We start from the raw sequence: 18384 nt of genomic DNA, 5'->3' as shown, positions 1-18384 counted from the left end.
GCTGAGTTTTCCAAAAACAGCAAGATATGAGCATGGGGCAAGCCTCTCTTTTGGAACTCTATTGTGCAGAGAGCTGCAATTAATTGGAAGTTAGTATCAGATTTTCGTACTTTAATAATATAATATTTACTAAAACTTAACATTAAATATAAAAACTTTCCAACAAATTGTTTACAGATGTTATGTAAAGAAGTTGCAAACTAACAGAAGTAATGGAAATAAACTAAGAAGTGAACCATTTCACCACTCTTTGATTGACTGTTCCTTTTGGTATATCTGTTTCAAAATTATTAATTTTTCCTTTTAATTTCTTATGTTTTCGATTGAGTCTCAAAATTTTAGAATTTTCCATTCATTCCCTCCTAAAGGGGTAGCTTTTCTATTGCACTTATGAGTTTTGACAATTTTTTGAAGCATGTGGAAAAGAGACTAAGAAATAATAGGGGTACATGGCTGCTGTTACGCGATTTCAATACAGTGCTAGGGCTGGAAGACAAAAAAGGTGGACCAGCCCTATTCCTTCAGAGATTGCATCGGCACTTGTGTCCTAATCTACCTCTATTCTCAGGTACGTGGATTAAGAATATAACTCTTCTTGCTTCTATGTATGAGAAGTCAGAATGAGGTAGAGCTCTGGTTAGAGCAGAATGGTGGTGTAGTCTCTACCCTGACATTACTTCTTGACCTAAAACATTTGTGTTTGAAGTCATGTTGGATTTCAGCTAGATGCTGGTACCGTGCTAACCCGCCTACCCTTTTTTTGCTATATCAACAAAAGCCAGCATGAATAAGGTTGTTTCCGGTGTTTACATTTGTTATGCTCTTCAAACATCTTAGGAGGAATGCCTTTTGAGCAATTTGTTTTCATATTTGGTTATATCATGAACAGAATGGATCATGGACACTCTCTTTGTCTCTGTATATTCTTTTGTGCCCTTGTATTGAGCTTTTGGGGTAAAGTTGGTTTAGATAAACTACCAATTTTTGTCTTTTTGAACAGTTCCCATTGATGTCGGGTACCCTGAGACATTTTTATATCCTAGCTCAAGTGTCATATTCATGTCTTCACAGACTTGTGGTCAGATATAATATTTGGCAGTCTTACCGGAAAATGGATTGATTTTCTAACCAAGAAGTTTGTACCCTGTAAATCAGAGAATATTCAATCTTGACGGAAGAAGCAGCTCAATACTGCAACGATTAATGTATCATATGGGCGACATTGCGATGCGTAAGAGCACTATTGAGGCAAGCTAGGATCATGGTTAATCTTTCCTGGTCTGAAAAAGTCCCTGAAATTGAATAGGCAAGAACTAATCTCTTGTAAGGCTTTTCGAGTATTGTTTGTGGCTTTTCTAGTATAGCATCATATCTGGGACTTCTATGTCATGTCCCTATGTTAGTGGTGCAGGTGTTTATGTGAAAACTTTCCACCCTGATTGGGCACCTTCAACAATCAAGTCTGCCCTTATCACTACAGGTACTTTGTGTTGCAATAAAGATTTATTTGTTTGTTATTCATTCAATTCATGTTTGTTCACGTGTTATTAATCTTGTAAGTATTTATGTTTCTTCATTCATTCAATTCATGTGGTTGTTCACTTGTTCTAACGCTTGTAAGCACTTATGTTTCTTGGTGTTTGTAGCTTTCCCCCTAAATCCAACAACTAACCCAGATGCTGAATTCGGTTATGGTGCTAGACATATTGAACCTGTAAAGGTTGTACGTCCTGGCTTAGTCTATGATGCTCTTGAAGGCGACTACCTACAATTTCTATGCAGCATAGGGTATACTACGGAGCAAACAAAACTCGTATCATTCAAGTATATTTCAAGAGCTCAAAGCTAGGTATGTGCCTGTCTATATTACAGCGTGTTATCATAGACTGCTTTCTTGTTTGGATCACTTAGGCATATTTTTATTTTCTATATTCAACATCTATTTATAGATTAATTATATATTTGAAGGGGAGATATTTTTTTTCTTAGCAATATGATAGTCATAAAGTGTACAAATTAAGTAAAAAGTTAAAAATTATGAAAGAATAAGTTATAAAAACAACTAAATTAGTAAATTACTTACTTGCCCAAGCTTTTCCGAACCTTTTACGTTTTTGCAAACCTGTCATAAGTTCATGCAGCTTGATCTCAAAAACTCTAGCGACAATTTCAGGGAAATCGACGTGTGTATATCCAGGAGCAATCTTGTCAATACATTTTTGAACTTCGGGCCATTTAGGATTGCAAGTAAAAGTTATGAATAGATCAAGAGATCTAGCCCATCGACAAATCGCAATACGTCTTGATAGTTTTGCAGCATATAACGTGGACCTCCGGTGAAAGAAGATGGTAGAAATATTCGCCTTCCAACAAAACCTGGTTTTGAATCTCCAGAAAGTACTGCATCAACCAATCCTTGATAAAGCTCAGCACGAATAGTCTGCTAGTTATTTCTGACCCAATCAACTCTAATCTATTCTGCAGCACAGTAAGAATCAACAATAAGTTGTTGTTTCAAGCGTCCACCAAGAACAATTGTTTTTCCTTCTTTTAGTCTCATTTGCAATCTGAGAGCGTAGAACTCCATCATGCTTATGTTTGTCCTTTTCCCAACTTTGACATTATCCCGATAAGGGATATCAATCCTGTACCCATCTTCAGCATGAGGAAACTAAAAAGGATATTGCATGGCCATGAAACTTGGGTGCAATTCATTTATTCTTTTCAGGCCATATCCTTTTTTGTCCACCACAATATCACGGTAATTACTAAATTCACTCTCTTCCTCAACAATAAGTGCAGCAACTTCAGATGATGTCGGCATGTTATAAAGTCTCCCATCCTTTTGTCTTGTACTAATAAGCTTTATACTGAAATCACCTACTTCAGACTCTTTAAACCTGTCCCTTGCCATTCTATAAGTCTCAGTAAGTTTGTTTGTATTGTTCAACACATCTATCAGTCTCTTCACAATATCTGGATCTAACTCTTCTTCAGACCCATTTGTCAAAATTTTCTGACTAAGAGAGTTCATTATGTTCACAACTTCATTATCAGTATCATATATGTAAAGTTTTTTTTTTTTTTTTTGAAATAACTAGGGGTCAGCCCCCAAACTTTATTAACTTCAATTTCTCAAGTACATAATGCCTTCCTTATCCCTCGTGATCAGTACATGCATTTTTTGATCCATCGGGGGAATAAAGAGCAACAAACCATTACACTCGTCTCTATTTAGTTTCGATAAGTAGTCAGCTACTTGGTTACCTTCCCTGAAGACATGGACAAAGGATAGTTTGTCAAACTTCGAACACACAGTTTGAATTTGTGCTACCAGGTTCCTACAGTACCACGGTGGCTTTCCTTTCTTTGTTAATATCTGTACCCCCTGCATAGAGTCTGATTGCACTTGAATGCGTGTAATCCTCAGCTGCGCCGCACCTTCCAGCCCCTTTAGAACAGCTAGAAGTTCCTGGTAGATCACCGATTTCTTCTTTGAATTGCCACTATACGCCAGTAGCACTTCCCCATCTCTATCCCTCAAGACACCTCCATAACCTGCCATCCCCTCTTGTACCGACCCATCTGTATTTAGAGCCACTGTCTCCCTCTCTGGTTTCTCCCATTTAACCCATCTTTCCTCTTTCTGTGTTACTTGGACCCTAATTCCCAACCTCTCCAACCGCACTTTAGTTCCCACGTACTCCTGGACTGATTCCAGCGTCTTCCCCATGTATATCTTCATGCTATTTATGACCTTTTAGATTACCTCATCAGTTGCCTTGAATTGGTTCTTCTTTAACCTCTAATTTTGCTCAGTCCATATAGCTTACACTGCTGCACAAGTAAAGGCTCGAATCACTTCCGACACCATGTTATTCTTTCTGCTTAGTCTCATTAGGTAGTACCATTCATCGTGAGATGCTCTTACTTCACCTGGTAAACCCATCGCCTTCTTGAACTCTTCCCAGACTATCTTCGAATATGAGCACTCGAAAAAGAGATGGGCTGAACTCTCATCATGGTTCCCACACAAACAGCACTTTGTGGTTCTTATTACCTTCTTCGCAACCAGTCGATTTTGTGTTGGGAGAGCTCCGGAGAACAGTTGCCAAATAGTGAAAGAATGCTTTGGTACTAAGTACTTCCCCCAGACTATCTTGAACCATTTGACTTTACTCCTCACATTTTTTAGGATTGAGTACGCTGATGATGTTGAAAATTCTCCTGAACTGTTAGGCGTCCATGTGACCTGGTCCTCCATGATGTAAGTGTTAATCTCCATATCCATGATCCATTTCTTTACTTCGCACTCCTGTAGCTCAGTGATTACTCTCGTCCAACCACCATCTGCTATCACTTCTAACACTGTTGCATCTTCTGGGATTGCATTAGCTAGCAATGCTTTGGCTTGACTATTAAGGATCAGTGGGCCTGAACACCATGGGTCATACCAGAAGCTGGTACTCTTTCCATTCGCAATACAGTACCTGATGTACTTCCATGAAATCTCTCTATGTTTCAGTATGCCCCTCCACACCCATGAACAGTCCCTCGGTGCTTTCATGGTCCAGAAATGTTTCTGCTTGATGTGGTGCTGCCATGACCATTTGACCCATAGACAATCCGATTTCTGTGCCAGCTTAAAGACCAAACCACAGTATGCAGCTTTATTCCACACTCTAGGATCAACAAGGCCAATCCCTCCTTGCTCTTTATCTAGTCTGAGAGTCGCACTACTCACGTGATGCATTTTCTTTTCCATGCTTGGCCCATCCCATATAAACCTGTTGCATATCTTTGCTACCTTTTCTATCACAGTCTTCGGAAGCACAAAAATTTGAGCCTAATAAGTTTGAAAAGAGGCTAGCACTGATTTCACCAATTGCACTCGTCCCGCTCGGTTGAGCTCCTTATTCTTCCAGTTTGATATTCTAGCCGAAATCTTCTCTATTAGCGGCAAACATTCTCTTACTCCAAGTCTCGTTGCGGTGAGGGGGAGACCTAGGTAGGTAACAGGTGGTGCAACCACTGAGATGTGCAGAACTGCTGCCAACTCAAGCCCTTCTGCTTCATTCATGCTACCTGTGAGTAGTGTAGTCTTATCTTTGCTGAAATGGAGCCCTGTTGCATCAGAGAAAATTTTCAGAGTATCCCTTATGGCCTTCAGAGAGTCAATGTTACCTTTGCAGAATATTAGAACGTCGTCCGCCAAAAACGAGGTGTGATATTTTTAGCTTCCTCGCGACTTCGATGAGCACCGAAGTCCGTTCATCTACAAATCTTGTTGAAGAGAACTTCAGAATTTCCATAACCAATACAAACAAATACGGAGAGATTGGGTCACCCTGCCGCAGACCTCTTCTTCCTTCAAAATAACCTTCCGGCATCCCATTCACCATAACTGAATATGTAGGGGTGGTATAGCACATTTTAGCCCATTCTATGAACAACCCAGGAAACTTGAATCGACCCAAGATGGCTTCAAGGGCCTGCCATGAGACAGAGTCATACGCCTTTCTGATATCAAGTTTGATTGCACACCTCTTCTGCCCCTGCTTTCTCGAATATCCCCTTAACAACTCATGAGCTAGCAGAAGATTGTCTTGTATCCACCTCCCTGGTATAAAGGCTGATTGGGAATTTGAGATAATCCCCGATATGCACATCTTCATCCTGTTGGTTATAACTTTCGACACACATTTATACAAAGTGTTACAGCAAGCTATGGGTCAAAACGAGCCAACGGACTCTGCGTTTTTCATCTTCGGTATGAGACAGAGAAAGGTGGAATTAATGCCTCCAAGAATTTTCCTTTGTTTGAATATATATTGGATAGATCTGATAAAATCTGCTCCAATCACATCCCAGCTTTTTTTTGAAGAAACAGGCATTAAATCCGTCAGGGCCTGGGGATTTATTGTCCTCCATATCAAACAAAGCTTCCTTTATCTTGACTGCTGTAATAGGTCCAATGAGAATATTACTTGTGGCCTGATCGATCTCCTTTACTGTGAGGGTATTAAGAAACCCAGGGTCACATGAAGCTTCCCGAGGGCACTCCCAACAAATCGAATAGTACCGGAGGAACGCTTTGCTACATGGTCCCTCCCTCTCTTTTTGTACCTTGTGCATCTATAATAACCCCCACAGAATTTCGGGTTTTTTTTTTCCTTTAGCGCATTGAAAAAATATGCACTGCACCTGTCACCGAAGCATAACCAGTCAATATCCGTTTTATGAAATACGTCCACTTCCTCCATTTTTATCAAACTACATAGCCTATCTCGTAGCTCGTACTCTTGAGCACTAAGGGCACAATCCAACGGATTCTGATGTAGCAAGTCTTGCACTTCCTGGAGTTGCATTCTTGCTTCTTCGACCCTCCTTTGAATCTCGCTGCTTAAGGATCTTGCCCACCCTTTTAAAATAGCCTTTAAACATTTCAATTTACTCGTCATCATGAAAGGTGGGCTACCATGCTCTGGTATTTCCCAACACTCCTTTAGCGACGCCTGGAAATCATTGTGTAGCAGCCAAAAGTTGCAAAACCTGAATGGGGGATGGTTTCTTTCTGGGCTGAAGAACGACATAACCAGTGGGTAGTGATCTGATAACCCCTGGGTTAAAACTTCCACTCTTGTGGCCAAGGTCTGAGCTGACCAGACAGCATTGACTACACATTTATCCAGCTTCGACCATTTTCTCATGCTCGCACCTCCACTATTCCAAGTGTAGAAACACCCTGACACATTATGCTCAAATAGCCCTGCTACATTCAAACAACTGGCAAACGGCTAAGTTTCCCTCGGATGTACAGCTCTATCCCCGATTCTTTCTTGGGAGAATAACACATTATTGAAATCTCCCATGACACACCAAGGCCCATGAATACCTACACTTAAGGCCTTTATCTCCTCCCACAAAATCAACCTAGCTTTCTGCTTATTACTCGCATACACGATAGTTACCAAAAAACTGAAGCCATACTGCAAACTTGTAGCCTTACAGTGCACAAATTGACCCCCTTCCACCTCTTTTTGAAAAGTCATTATACTTGGGTCCCAACAGATCCAAATGCGACCATACTCGTCACTTGTATAGTTATGTTCCAACTGCCATTGCGGACACACTAGACTTTTAGTTTTCGCCAATTTCTCCATTCGAACCTTTGTTTCTAACACTCCCATGCAACTTATTTTATTCTTTGTTATAAACTTCCTCAACTGCTTTGCTTTCATGCAGTCGTTTATTCCCCTAACATTCCAGCTACAAAGTCTAATCATTATTGGCCTTTTTTTTTACCACTCCCTTTGTTCTTCCCTCTTCCTCTCTTCCCTGACTCAGGCTGCTTTTTCTGCACTTCTCTTTGCTTCTGAGCTCTTGTTTGCACTGCAGTCCTCTCCACTTCTTCTATTTCTGGTCTAGTCGGGACCACCTTATCCCCGAACAACTCTAGCTCTGCATCAGATATATCATCATCTTCCAGGTCTGCCAGTTCCTCGAAAATATTTCTCTCTACATAGAATACGTTCGCTTCAGGGTGTATGCCTCTCATTTGCTGTATAGGCGTGTGTATAGCTCCTCTCGGCCGAGCCTCGGAAGATTGGTCTCCAAAACAGCTCTCCACGCATCCCCGAGTCACTACATTAATGTTCTTTGAGTGATACACTCGATTACGGGCTTTTCTTTGTCCGGTGTCCTCCACGCTTACTCGGTATCATCTCGCCACTGTCAACATTCCCATTCACCACCCTTTGTTCTGTATTTATACTCACAACTGCTAGCGCCTCTGTTCCTTCACATTCATTACCCTGTACAGTTTCAGTTTCATTCCCCGTTTGGCTCACATTTCCTCCTCCTATGCTGCATTTGTTGTTGATTCAAATTTCCATTTCACAGATCCCTTTGACGCCATACCCTAGTCATTCTTACATTACACTGCTCTGCCGCATGTCCAAACTTTTTACAGTTTGTGCAAGACTTCGGCTTCCATGGGTATTCCAATGGTATCACAACCTCCCGGTTCCCAACCTTAACAGTTATTACAACTTTATATTCATAGTTCACTGGGAACTCGATACAAAATCGCGCAAAGGATAATTTTTTCCTTTTCGCTGTTGCGTCATCCATAAACATTGGCGTGCCTCCCACTAAGCTCGCAAGGTATGATAGTCCATCAAATGTCCACATTTCTTTTGGGACATCCAACAACTTGACCCACAGAGGAATGGACGCTACCTTGTTTTTGTAGTTATCTACCTTAACTGTCCATGGCTTAACTACAAACACTCTACCCGCAATAAATATCGGTCCTTCATCCAGCACCATTTGGCGATCTTCCGAGCTCGTAAAACTCATATAGAAGAGTTCCTTGTCTGTGGTAATATCAAATGACCCTTTCAATTTCCACTTTTTCTCCAGTATTTCCTTCACAGTCAAAAAGGACATTCTCTTATCCAGAAAATACCCCACCAGATAATCATCCCATTCCTTTATGCCTTGTTCGATAGAATCTGGCGGAACTGAGCCACACCATCAACAAAGATGGGAGCAAAACTACTTAAAGGCCACATTTGACTCTACAGATCTAGCTCGACCAAACAATGAGCTCCAAGAGGTACTCCGAGTATCCGCATCCCTGTTTGGGTTACTAGAAGAAGCCATAATCTAGTTCCAACCAGAGAAAACTACCTGCATAAACCAACAAACCCCAGCTACTCCTTTGAACCTCCGCGAACTCAATCTATACGTAGATGAGGATTTTACCAGCAGAGAGGAGGAAGAAGAGGTACGTCACTCTACACCCGCCACTAAAACCTCACTCTGTTGGAGGGGATTTTACTATTAGTGGGAAAAAAACAGAGAGAACAAAAACGATAATAGCCTAAGAAGAGTTTTATTTTTTCTACTTTAGGCAAAAAAAGCTGGCACCCGATCAAAACCGCATCCTAAGTTATGTTACTACCGATCTCCCTTAAAACGGTCCCCATTGACACTAATGTAACTTTCCTAACTTCAACTTTATATATATATATATATGTAAAGTTAGGAAAACTTAGGGCATAAACCTTCAGGTGGAAGCAAGGTGCCAATTTTGTGGTGGTTTTGCCCTTTTATCTTGTAGACGTTTGGACCATGACCATTGTTTATTGATTCTTGAACATCACCTCCTGTGGATGTGAAAGCAAACATGCTGTTATATACTCTAATATTTTTCATAAACTTTTTGGATCTGGAGCCAGAATTGCAGTTCATAAGCTCATTCAAAAAATCAGGTGTATCTTTCAAAAAAGGTAGTTGAACTTTCCCTCCACCGCAACATATAGAGAACTTTGGATTTTTAGGATTTTTCGTTCGGTCATTCCTTTCTTCATACCAAACAATGGCATCATAGTAAGGACACACCAATGTTGGTTCTCCAAAATCCAACGATTGGAAACAACGCCCTAAATTAAAATGAATATTAAAAACTATAACTAATAATATAAAAAATAAAATAATATTAAAAACTATAACTAATGATATAACTAATATAATACTTACTTTCATGCAAAACTTCACTTGGTTTCTCATTATAAAATTCAACTTCCATATAGTCATTTGTATCGTTTTCATCTTCTACTTCTGAATCATTCCCACTTATTTGAGAATCGTAGTCATCGTCACTTTCTCCAACACCGTCCGGTTGATGTAAGTGAATTTTTCAGGAATAATGGTTGTCATCCCTTGTTTCACCATCACAATTAACATAACCATGAGTTTTACTCAATATACGTCTTCTTTTATATCGACTATTTTTGGATTTTTCATTATTTGACTGTGGTCCATCCACTATATAAGAATAAAACATGTTAATTACAACTCAAAGGCAAGTAATAATGAACAATGAAAAATGTCTTACCAAGTTCATTAGGAAACGACTAGGAACTTCCTTAGTATAATATGAACATTTTTTATTAAATGCACTTTCAAGTATCTGAAGCTGCATCGATGCTGCAGACCAACGTTTCTCATATGAAACTTCAACTTCAATATGGTCATCCACTGTATAAGAATAAAACATATTAAGTAAACAACTATAACTCAAGTAACAATGAACAATAAAGAATGTCTTAACATCTGTTGACAAAATTATAATGGAAGACCTTCCACTTGTCCATTCTTTCTGGATCTCTCCCATTTGTTATAAAACCACTTATTCACATTTGTTTATGTAACCTCACTATGTTCTTTCAATTCAACTTATTTGTGATATCTTGGATTTGTAGTTTAGTAGGTTGATTGAAATGATTGAAGGTCTGCTCCAGTATTTGAATCTGCATCGTTGTAAGACTCCAACATTTTTTGGTCGTCATCTAACAAATTAAAGCATTGAAAAATTAAATTAGGGAAATTGTCAAGCAAGGTACGACACTTAACCCGCTCTTCTGTGAGGAAAGAATTATGTTTTATAAGATCGGCATGAGACATTGATGTTATATATGTGCACACACACACACACGAAGTGTTTTTGTCTTAGAAGTCTAATACAATGGGAACTCTATTATATATGGACATATATACACACACACACACACGAAGTGTTTTTGTCTTAGAAGTCTAATACAATGGGAACTCTATTATCTTGTTTTGGACTTGTAGGACTTGTCTTTATTACAAACATATCAATATTGGATTTAGGGCTGGATATGGGTTTTATAATGTTATCTTCAGGAAGGGTTTTTGTATTTTTTGTCTTAGAAGTCATATACAATTAGAATACGAACTCTGTTTTCCTTTTTTGGACGAAATTGTATTAATTTAAATACTTTTCTTTATTAGAGACAAATCAATATTGGAATTAGGGCTTGATATGGGCTTTAGGATGTAATCTTGATTAAAACAAAATGAAAAGTATTAAAGTTTTTGGGTTGGGACCAACACATTTATTAGTTGTTATAGTTTGTGATATGTCAAAGTTATGAATTCGTTAACAAACTCCTAAGGGCATTTCACTAAACTGATGCCTTGAGATACCAAGTTACAGTTACCAGGACAGCAACACAGGTATATGAAGGTCCTTCCAGCTACACTCTGAAAATAGAGAATCCCTCTCATGTATTGCTAATCATCTGTTGTGTAATCTGGATCAGAGGTTTGTTAAGAGATGCTTCTTGTTGACCGAAATATAACTAATAAGATTCACAACAATTATCAGCCCAGTGGAAACTTAACCTCATTTTGTTACATGTTTTATTTTATTTTAATAATCATATAATAATAGTAGAAGTTGTCATGTTGGAATCACCTGAATAATTATGTATGTTTGTGCTAGTTACTTACTCATCTCACAACATAGTTATCTAGCAGTGAGTTATGTAAGCTCATATTCTTACTCATTGTTGGCATCTCTTATATTTCAGGCATGGAGTTGCTTGGAATCCTTCCCTGGAAGTGGAAGAGATTAAGAATCAATCTGTAGTTTATGTTGGAGTAGATGGTCATCTGGCAGGTCTTATTTACTTTGAGGATCATATTAGAGAAGATGCTGGTAGTGTGATTGAATTGAGTGTTTGTCCAAGCAAGGTATAAGCACATACATGCTCTCCGGGGACAAACAGCATGCTGCTTAATATGTGGCATCTGTTGTTGGTATACCAAGAGAGAAGGTAAATGCATCTCATCTTGATGAAAAGCAAACCTAGAGGGAAAAAAAATATTACACAATTTCGGAATGAATAACCGAGACACTGCATGTGCCATCATAACTCAAGCATGAGATAATTTTCTAAAAAAATTGTAGTTCTGTTATTTGAATGGTTAGAAACGAAATGGCAAATTTGGTCTAGTATGTGTTTTTTTTATTAAGATCTTGCTTCTTATATAGAAGTGGGGCACTGTAGAAACTGTTCAAAGAAACATAAAGAAAACTGTTTGAGTGACCTAGTAACTATGAAATGTCTTGGAGTTGGTTCTTCTTTTCATTCTCTGAATATGGTATAAATGCATGGCAGGTGTTATCTGGAATCAAGCCAGATGGAAATTAAAGAAGAAGTTCATTAGTCAACTTCAGAAGGATCAGAAAATTGTAGCCATGGTCGGCGATGGAATCAATGACGCAGCTGCCTTGGCAGCATCAAACATTGGAGTTGCCATGGGTGGAAGTGAAAAGGATCAAAAGGTGAGCTATGTGGTGCGTTTGGTAGGATAACTTGGCAAGATGGAATACACAATGTCAGTATGCCTGTTGCAGTTACACAGATTAATGCTTGATGTTTGTGTTTCATATAGATAAAAGGTCTATTAAGAGGTATAATTTAGTATTACAGTTCGGTGGAACCATTCTACTTTGCTAAGGAATAGAGGGTGCTAAGCATTCTACTAAAATTTCAATTTAGATAAACATTCATGAGTAAGTCAGGCACCACTACTTCTTGAACTTTTTATTTTTCCTTTTCTGATTTCTTTTCAATTATATTCTTCGTATGTCAGGGGTTCCTCTTGTCTACTTCAAATACATATGAATTTTTGCACATACACGTGATGAGGTCTAAGAAGGGCATGAGCTAGAAGGTCAGAAATTGCAAACTATTTTCAAGCTTAGATGGTTTGTTGAAACAACAGTCCGATCCTTGCTCATTGTAAGATGAAAAAGCACCAGTACTTGTTGACCCAAAAGAAGTTAAACCAAGAAGTTGGGGCTCAAGGTGTGTAAGTTGCACAACTTGAAGGATCAAAACAAAAGGGGAAAAAAAACTTTGATACGATAGACACGGACATCCAAAATCGGCCTTGCAATGGTAGATCCAAATCTAGAGGAGTCGAGTTCTTCTACCATTATCGGCAGACACTGATCTCTATAGTAAAAGATTATTAAAGAATTGTTAAAGTTTATTTTGATTATGAAAGAAGATCTGTTAAGGTTTATTTTGATTATGAAAGAAGATCTATTAAGGTTTATTTTGAAAATAATGAGAGCAGTCCAATATTAAATTTGGTGGTACTCTTATTTCGCAGTTTATTTCTCCTTATTTTCAGAGAGTACTTTTGTAGTAATACCTCTTTTCCTCATCCAACTCTTCATGTTTGTTTATATAGGACTCAGGGATGTGAGGTTTGTAGAACACGTTGTTGCTGTGCATATGTGGATACTGATTTAAGTTGTTGGGAGTCTATAAATTTAGCATATAATTACTAAATTGATTATATATTTCCAAAATCCCTTAAGACTGGGATGAAGGCTAAAAGTAAAGCAGGCGGAGAGTTAGGAGACAAATATCGATCTTATTCACTGCAAGCTGATCATGATCTAGAAATTGTCTTCTTCAACAGCACTGGGAATTATAAAACAGTTTGTTTAAGATATATGTTATATAAACATATACATAAAATTCATTCATTTATCAAAAAATTTAAGAAGTCATTACAATACAAAAATAACTCTGCAGGTCCACTCTTGGCTGCCTAAGCAGCAAGTGTTTTTGAGCAAGCATGTTACATGCTCTAATGGTATGTCTAAAATAAATGAAGTTCATTACAGAAAGATTTATAACAAAATATATTTGTAAGAAGACGTATTAGCATTGTTCTTTCTTGAGCAAACACCTTAAAAAAAAAGCTTCCTTCATTGTCCCTGCCAGCCACTGCTAGAGTATCATGATAACCATCACTTTTAAAAGCATCATCAAACTTAATCTTCACCATACCAAGTGGTGGGCAAATGGTGATGAATATGTTATTGTCTTGCTGCCCCTGCTAAGAAGCTCCAATGCAATCAATTACGCTCCCTGCAAATGACATATGAAGCATTTATAGATATCTTAAGGAAGATGCCCCTTAAGACTATGATGTGTGTCTTCTTAGTGTATGATGGATTTCAAGAATCGTCAACTAATGAAATCATTCAGGCAAAATGGCATAGCAAATAAGATTGTGTCAAATTCCAACAACAACATATGTCACTAAATGCAAGAACTATATTGATAATCGCAAAATAGTAGCAGACACATCTTTTATGGAATTTAAACAGTATATCATCGGCCTTTTATATAAATGATAAAAATATTATAAACACACAACAGTGGTTGTTCTCTACTTTCTCTAACCACTCCCTAATATTGGTCGTGATTTCCACCTCATGGAAAAAATAAGCAATATGAAGCCATAAAAATCTATTGTAGATGCAAACATTCAAGCAATATAGGCAATATATGTAACTGAAACCCTTGAGTTATTTGACGTAGAGGGCAACGGACAACCTAACTACACCAAGCCGGATGAGATTTCTTAACAGAGATTTCTAATTAAACAGTCAAAAAATGCACCTAATATATACTTGAGACTTACCCACATACAGTGGGGAATGAAATTCCTATATTTTGTAAAACTACAAATGTCCATTCCAAAAACCCAATGGTAAATTACAGTTCTTTGGTTTTGAAAAAATATTGTTAATAACTTTAGGCAGATAGAGAAAAGAGATTGTAATAGCTAAACGCCCCAAATCACTAAGAAACACAAAAGCAATTATTCGGAAAATGTGATACAGTTTTACCTTGGGTGGGCCTCCTAAGCGTGTACAACATTGTCTTGTAGGAAAGGATAAAAGTGTTCTCATTGTAATTCTGGGTGTGCATTTAACCTTCTCTCTTACCAGTCGTCATTTCATATCCAGGTTCATTGAAGTAAGGTTTCTCAGGTATAATAAATTAAAACAATTAGTATTGAAAAATACTCACCTAAGTGCAACAGCCATGACGAAAGTTAAGGCTATAACTGAGTTCTGTATGGCTGAAGCAAAAGTTGGTGAAGTGTTGTCCAATCCCAGCAAGTAGAATCCTTTTGATTTGCAGCTATTCTAGAATAAAAAAACTCAATTCATTCAGTTAATATAACAAATCTTATTTTTTTGGGTAGCATTCTGTTTTCATGAAAAATCGACCTTACTTAATGAGAGCAAGGCAGAGAACTGAATGAGAAAATAGACAGTCATTCTTGGGAAAAAAAAACTCATTAGTATCAAAATGCATATCATTAGATTATAGAAACATTAATAGTTGTAGCGGTAAAACCAATTGTGTTGAGTGTGATAGAAGTAACTCGAAAGCTCAAAAGAAAACGATGAATGATAGTACTTGTAAACTGCCTGTCAGAATGATTGAAATTGGCAAAACACCGCAGGGTTAAGAAGACAGTCCATAAAACAAATCTTTTCCAATTGTTTACAATTTTTCGCCAAAGCATTTATAGAATCTTCACCAACATCCCTAACTCCTAAAAGCCTCAACTTCCTTAACTTAGGACAACACAAACCAACCATCTTAATAGCATCACTACTAATCCTTTCACAAAACTCAGGCCCAAGTTGAAGACTCTCTAGTTTAACTCCCGAAAGCCTCAACCATAACCGATAAAGTTATACCACCATCAAGATGATTCCTTGATAAATTATAAGTAATTCAATATCATCATACTGCCTTGTAAGCTCATTTATACTAAGATCAATTACATTATTGGCTAATCTCCAGAGCAAGCGAGCCCACCAACATACTATTACTGAAATCCAAATTTAACAACTGTTGTAATCTTCCAATCTCTCTAGCAATATCCAATGGAACAAAAGCCAAATACAAATTCTAATTACACAAATCTAACATCTCTAACATCTTTGGATTGGAGGATTCCAAAAATAGGAGCTAAGGCGGCAAATAAGACGAGATCTAGATCCATGGTGTTAAAAGAATCCACTCCTGGCAAGCTGGAATTGTATGAATTTTGTTCAATCATGTAGTGTTAACTTGAAAATGGAAATGGTTGTCGAAATTCCTAACATCATTAACATTCTTATTAGAAACTGTCTTAGGAAGCTATAGCATTGTAGACTCTATTCTATGCCAATCTAAGACTGTCTAATCTACCTTATTAGTCAAGCTCATTGTCGACATTCTTATGAGAAAATGTCTTAGAAAGATATGGCATTGTAGACTCTATTCTATGTCAACTACTAATCTGCCTTAGTCAAGCTCTGTACTACGAGGTTTTAGCTACATATTTAGTGGCATTTCCCAAGTCACCATGAATGCCCTAACTACATCACAGTATAACCAATACAGAATGCACCCAAGTCTGATGTTGTTCACATTTTGTTTTGGCACACCATCAACAGTCATCACTTGATCACTCAATCTGGTAGCATACAAAAAGAGCATCCTAAATACCTTTTGTGCCTTTAATGATATGAAATTTAAGTACTGTGAGGGTGCTAACGCTTTAAACACTAAGTCTTAGCTTTACAATTATCAAGTTTACTTTCTCCCCATCTGGGAAGAACACCAACATCGACAATAATGCTTAGAGAGATCAAGAATTACTCTTAAAACCAACAAACATATTTTCAAAGCTGCAAAGAGGAGAAGATAATTTTTTTCAAATGATATTTGATCTTACTGAATCATTGTGCACTTTCTTAGATGCTTACCAGCAAGAACTATGCGTGTTGAGAATTTGAAACTGAAAATGTCAAAGAGACAACTAAATATGCCAGGGATCTTTTACACATTCTGCGTGATGTACGTAAAAGGCTTCATTTGATACTTTTTAACTCATACTGAAGTTTTATGATGCAATGTAATCCAAACACATATATTGAAGTACAATGTAATGCAATGTAACACATGCACAAAACCGAGAGGATGCTATTGCTTCCAATAATCTATCTCAAATCCTAAAGCTAAACCTATAAACTGTAACCAAATCAACAAAAGCCAAATCTAACCTATAAACTGCAACTCCTCAAATATGACATGTTAAAGGTTATAAGATGCATACCTACTCGAATTACGATAACAAATTGGATTCATTGAAAGAACCTTTAGTGCCATACTATCCCTAGCACATACAAAAGTTGTTCTTTTTAGTTTTTTAAGTTCCTTCTCTATGCTATTCTATGCTAAGTTGCTACAATGCATGAAGTTTCATTCACAAAAAAATGTGCTTAAGTTTCCATTCTATAACAATTGACCGAGCTGCTCGTCCTATCTCTTTCTAAGATATCATTGGAGCTTATGTCTGTAAAAGGGGCTTCCACAATGGTTCCCATGTATAATGGATATGGCTTCCATTGCATGATCCCACCCTTATAGTTTCTTTCTTGCTCTGACAATAATTCTTTTTTTTTTAAAATCTGACAGTATATAATACCTAGTAATAAAATTCCAACTTGAGTTGTGCGTATTAGGAATAATAACCGATGACCGAACATTAACATTCCGTAAAATAAAAATTGCCACATTATAAACAGAGTATCAGAGAAAAAGGGGTAAAAATTGATAAGGTGAAAACACATAACTACTTGTATACCTGAAACTACATGAACAAAGTGGTGGATATATGAACATGAACTACAACAATGTATGCAGAGAAATAAAAGAACTGTAGATAGAAAAACATATATACATGACTAATTACATGATCAAAGGATTTCACCTTTCAATTGTGGCAAGTTCAACGAAGTGCAAACGATTCCAAGCAATATGACACGCGCCGATAGCAAAATCAAATGTCGATCCATTTCAACTGATGATTTACCATAAATATTGTATTGAGATATCAAACAATGCACTTGCGACAATTGACACTGATTAATTACATAAACATAAAAGATGAAATTAAAGTGGGAACTATTAATCAAAAAAAAAAACTATGAGAATCCGAAAGCTCTCGTAATTGGTGTGTATTTTGTGACCAAAGCTAAAGTAAACAATTAATTGATAACCTAAAAAATAGATGGAGAAAACACTTCCGAATTCTAAGCATGGTCCTTTTTCTCAAGCAGAAAAGAAAGAGTGGCAAATAGGCTAGAGAAGAAAAAAAGATACTTGTGAGAGGAATAGGCGAACGTTATCCATGTTTTGCTAATTGAGAGAGAAAGAACTAAGGAAAAGTGACGGACAAAATGATGAGTGAGAGACTCGAAAGTACAAATGTGAAGAAAGAGATAAATAACAACTAATGACAGACACACGATTTTCTCATGCCATACGTAGATTTCAGTCATCAAGCCAAAGATAATAAAAAGGTGAGTCCATACTTCCTACCAATATCACAAATGTATTAATTCAACTCTAATTCATACCTTTGGGTAATGGAGCAGGCTCTTCTTCAAGTGCCAAAGACCCAAAACCAATATTTTGGTTATTGATTTCCTGCACCAAACTGAACCAAATGTCATTACAAAAAAACCATGCTAAATCCAAAAACAATAAACTCAATCAAAAACCCAATTTACCACCAATAAAAAATACCCATTGTTCTAGAGAGAGGGGGGGGGAGTAGTAACTCTCGTAAATACATAAGAGAGAGAGAGAGAGAGAGAAAGAAAAAACCAATTGACATGGACTTCAA

At 37.4% G+C, this 18384-nt stretch overlaps 1 protein-coding gene across 1 annotated transcript; it reads left to right on the top strand.

Moving 5' to 3' along the window:
* Positions 1-1212: 1212 nt before the first annotated feature.
* On the top strand, positions 1213-1849 carry LOC147514611 (cucumisin-like). Its single transcript, XM_086592632.1, has 3 exons — positions 1213-1248; positions 1360-1480; positions 1647-1849. Exons 1-3 carry the CDS (start codon positions 1213-1215, stop codon positions 1847-1849), a joined length of 360 nt encoding a protein of 119 aa, XP_086448758.1.
* The last annotated feature ends 16535 nt before the right edge of the window (positions 1850-18384 follow it).

Source organism: Coptis chinensis, chromosome 2, assembly GCF_015680905.1.
Source record: "Coptis chinensis isolate HL-2020 chromosome 2, ASM1568090v1, whole genome shotgun sequence".
Taxonomy (NCBI): Eukaryota; Viridiplantae; Streptophyta; class Magnoliopsida; order Ranunculales; family Ranunculaceae; genus Coptis; species Coptis chinensis.
Note: the sequence above shows the minus strand (reverse complement) of the source record. Positions and strands in the feature narration are given on the sequence as shown.

Coding starts and splice junctions, on each gene's coding strand:
- LOC147514611 (XM_086592632.1), top strand. CDS start 1,213: ATGGGCGACATTGCGATGCGTAAGAGCACTATTGAG. Junction 1,249..1,359: donor TGCGTAAGAGCACTATTGAG/GCAAGCTAGGAT, acceptor TGGCTTTTCTAG/TATAGCATCATATCTGGGAC. Junction 1,481..1,646: donor GTCTGCCCTTATCACTACAG/GTACTTTGTGTT, acceptor TGGTGTTTGTAG/CTTTCCCCCTAAATCCAACA.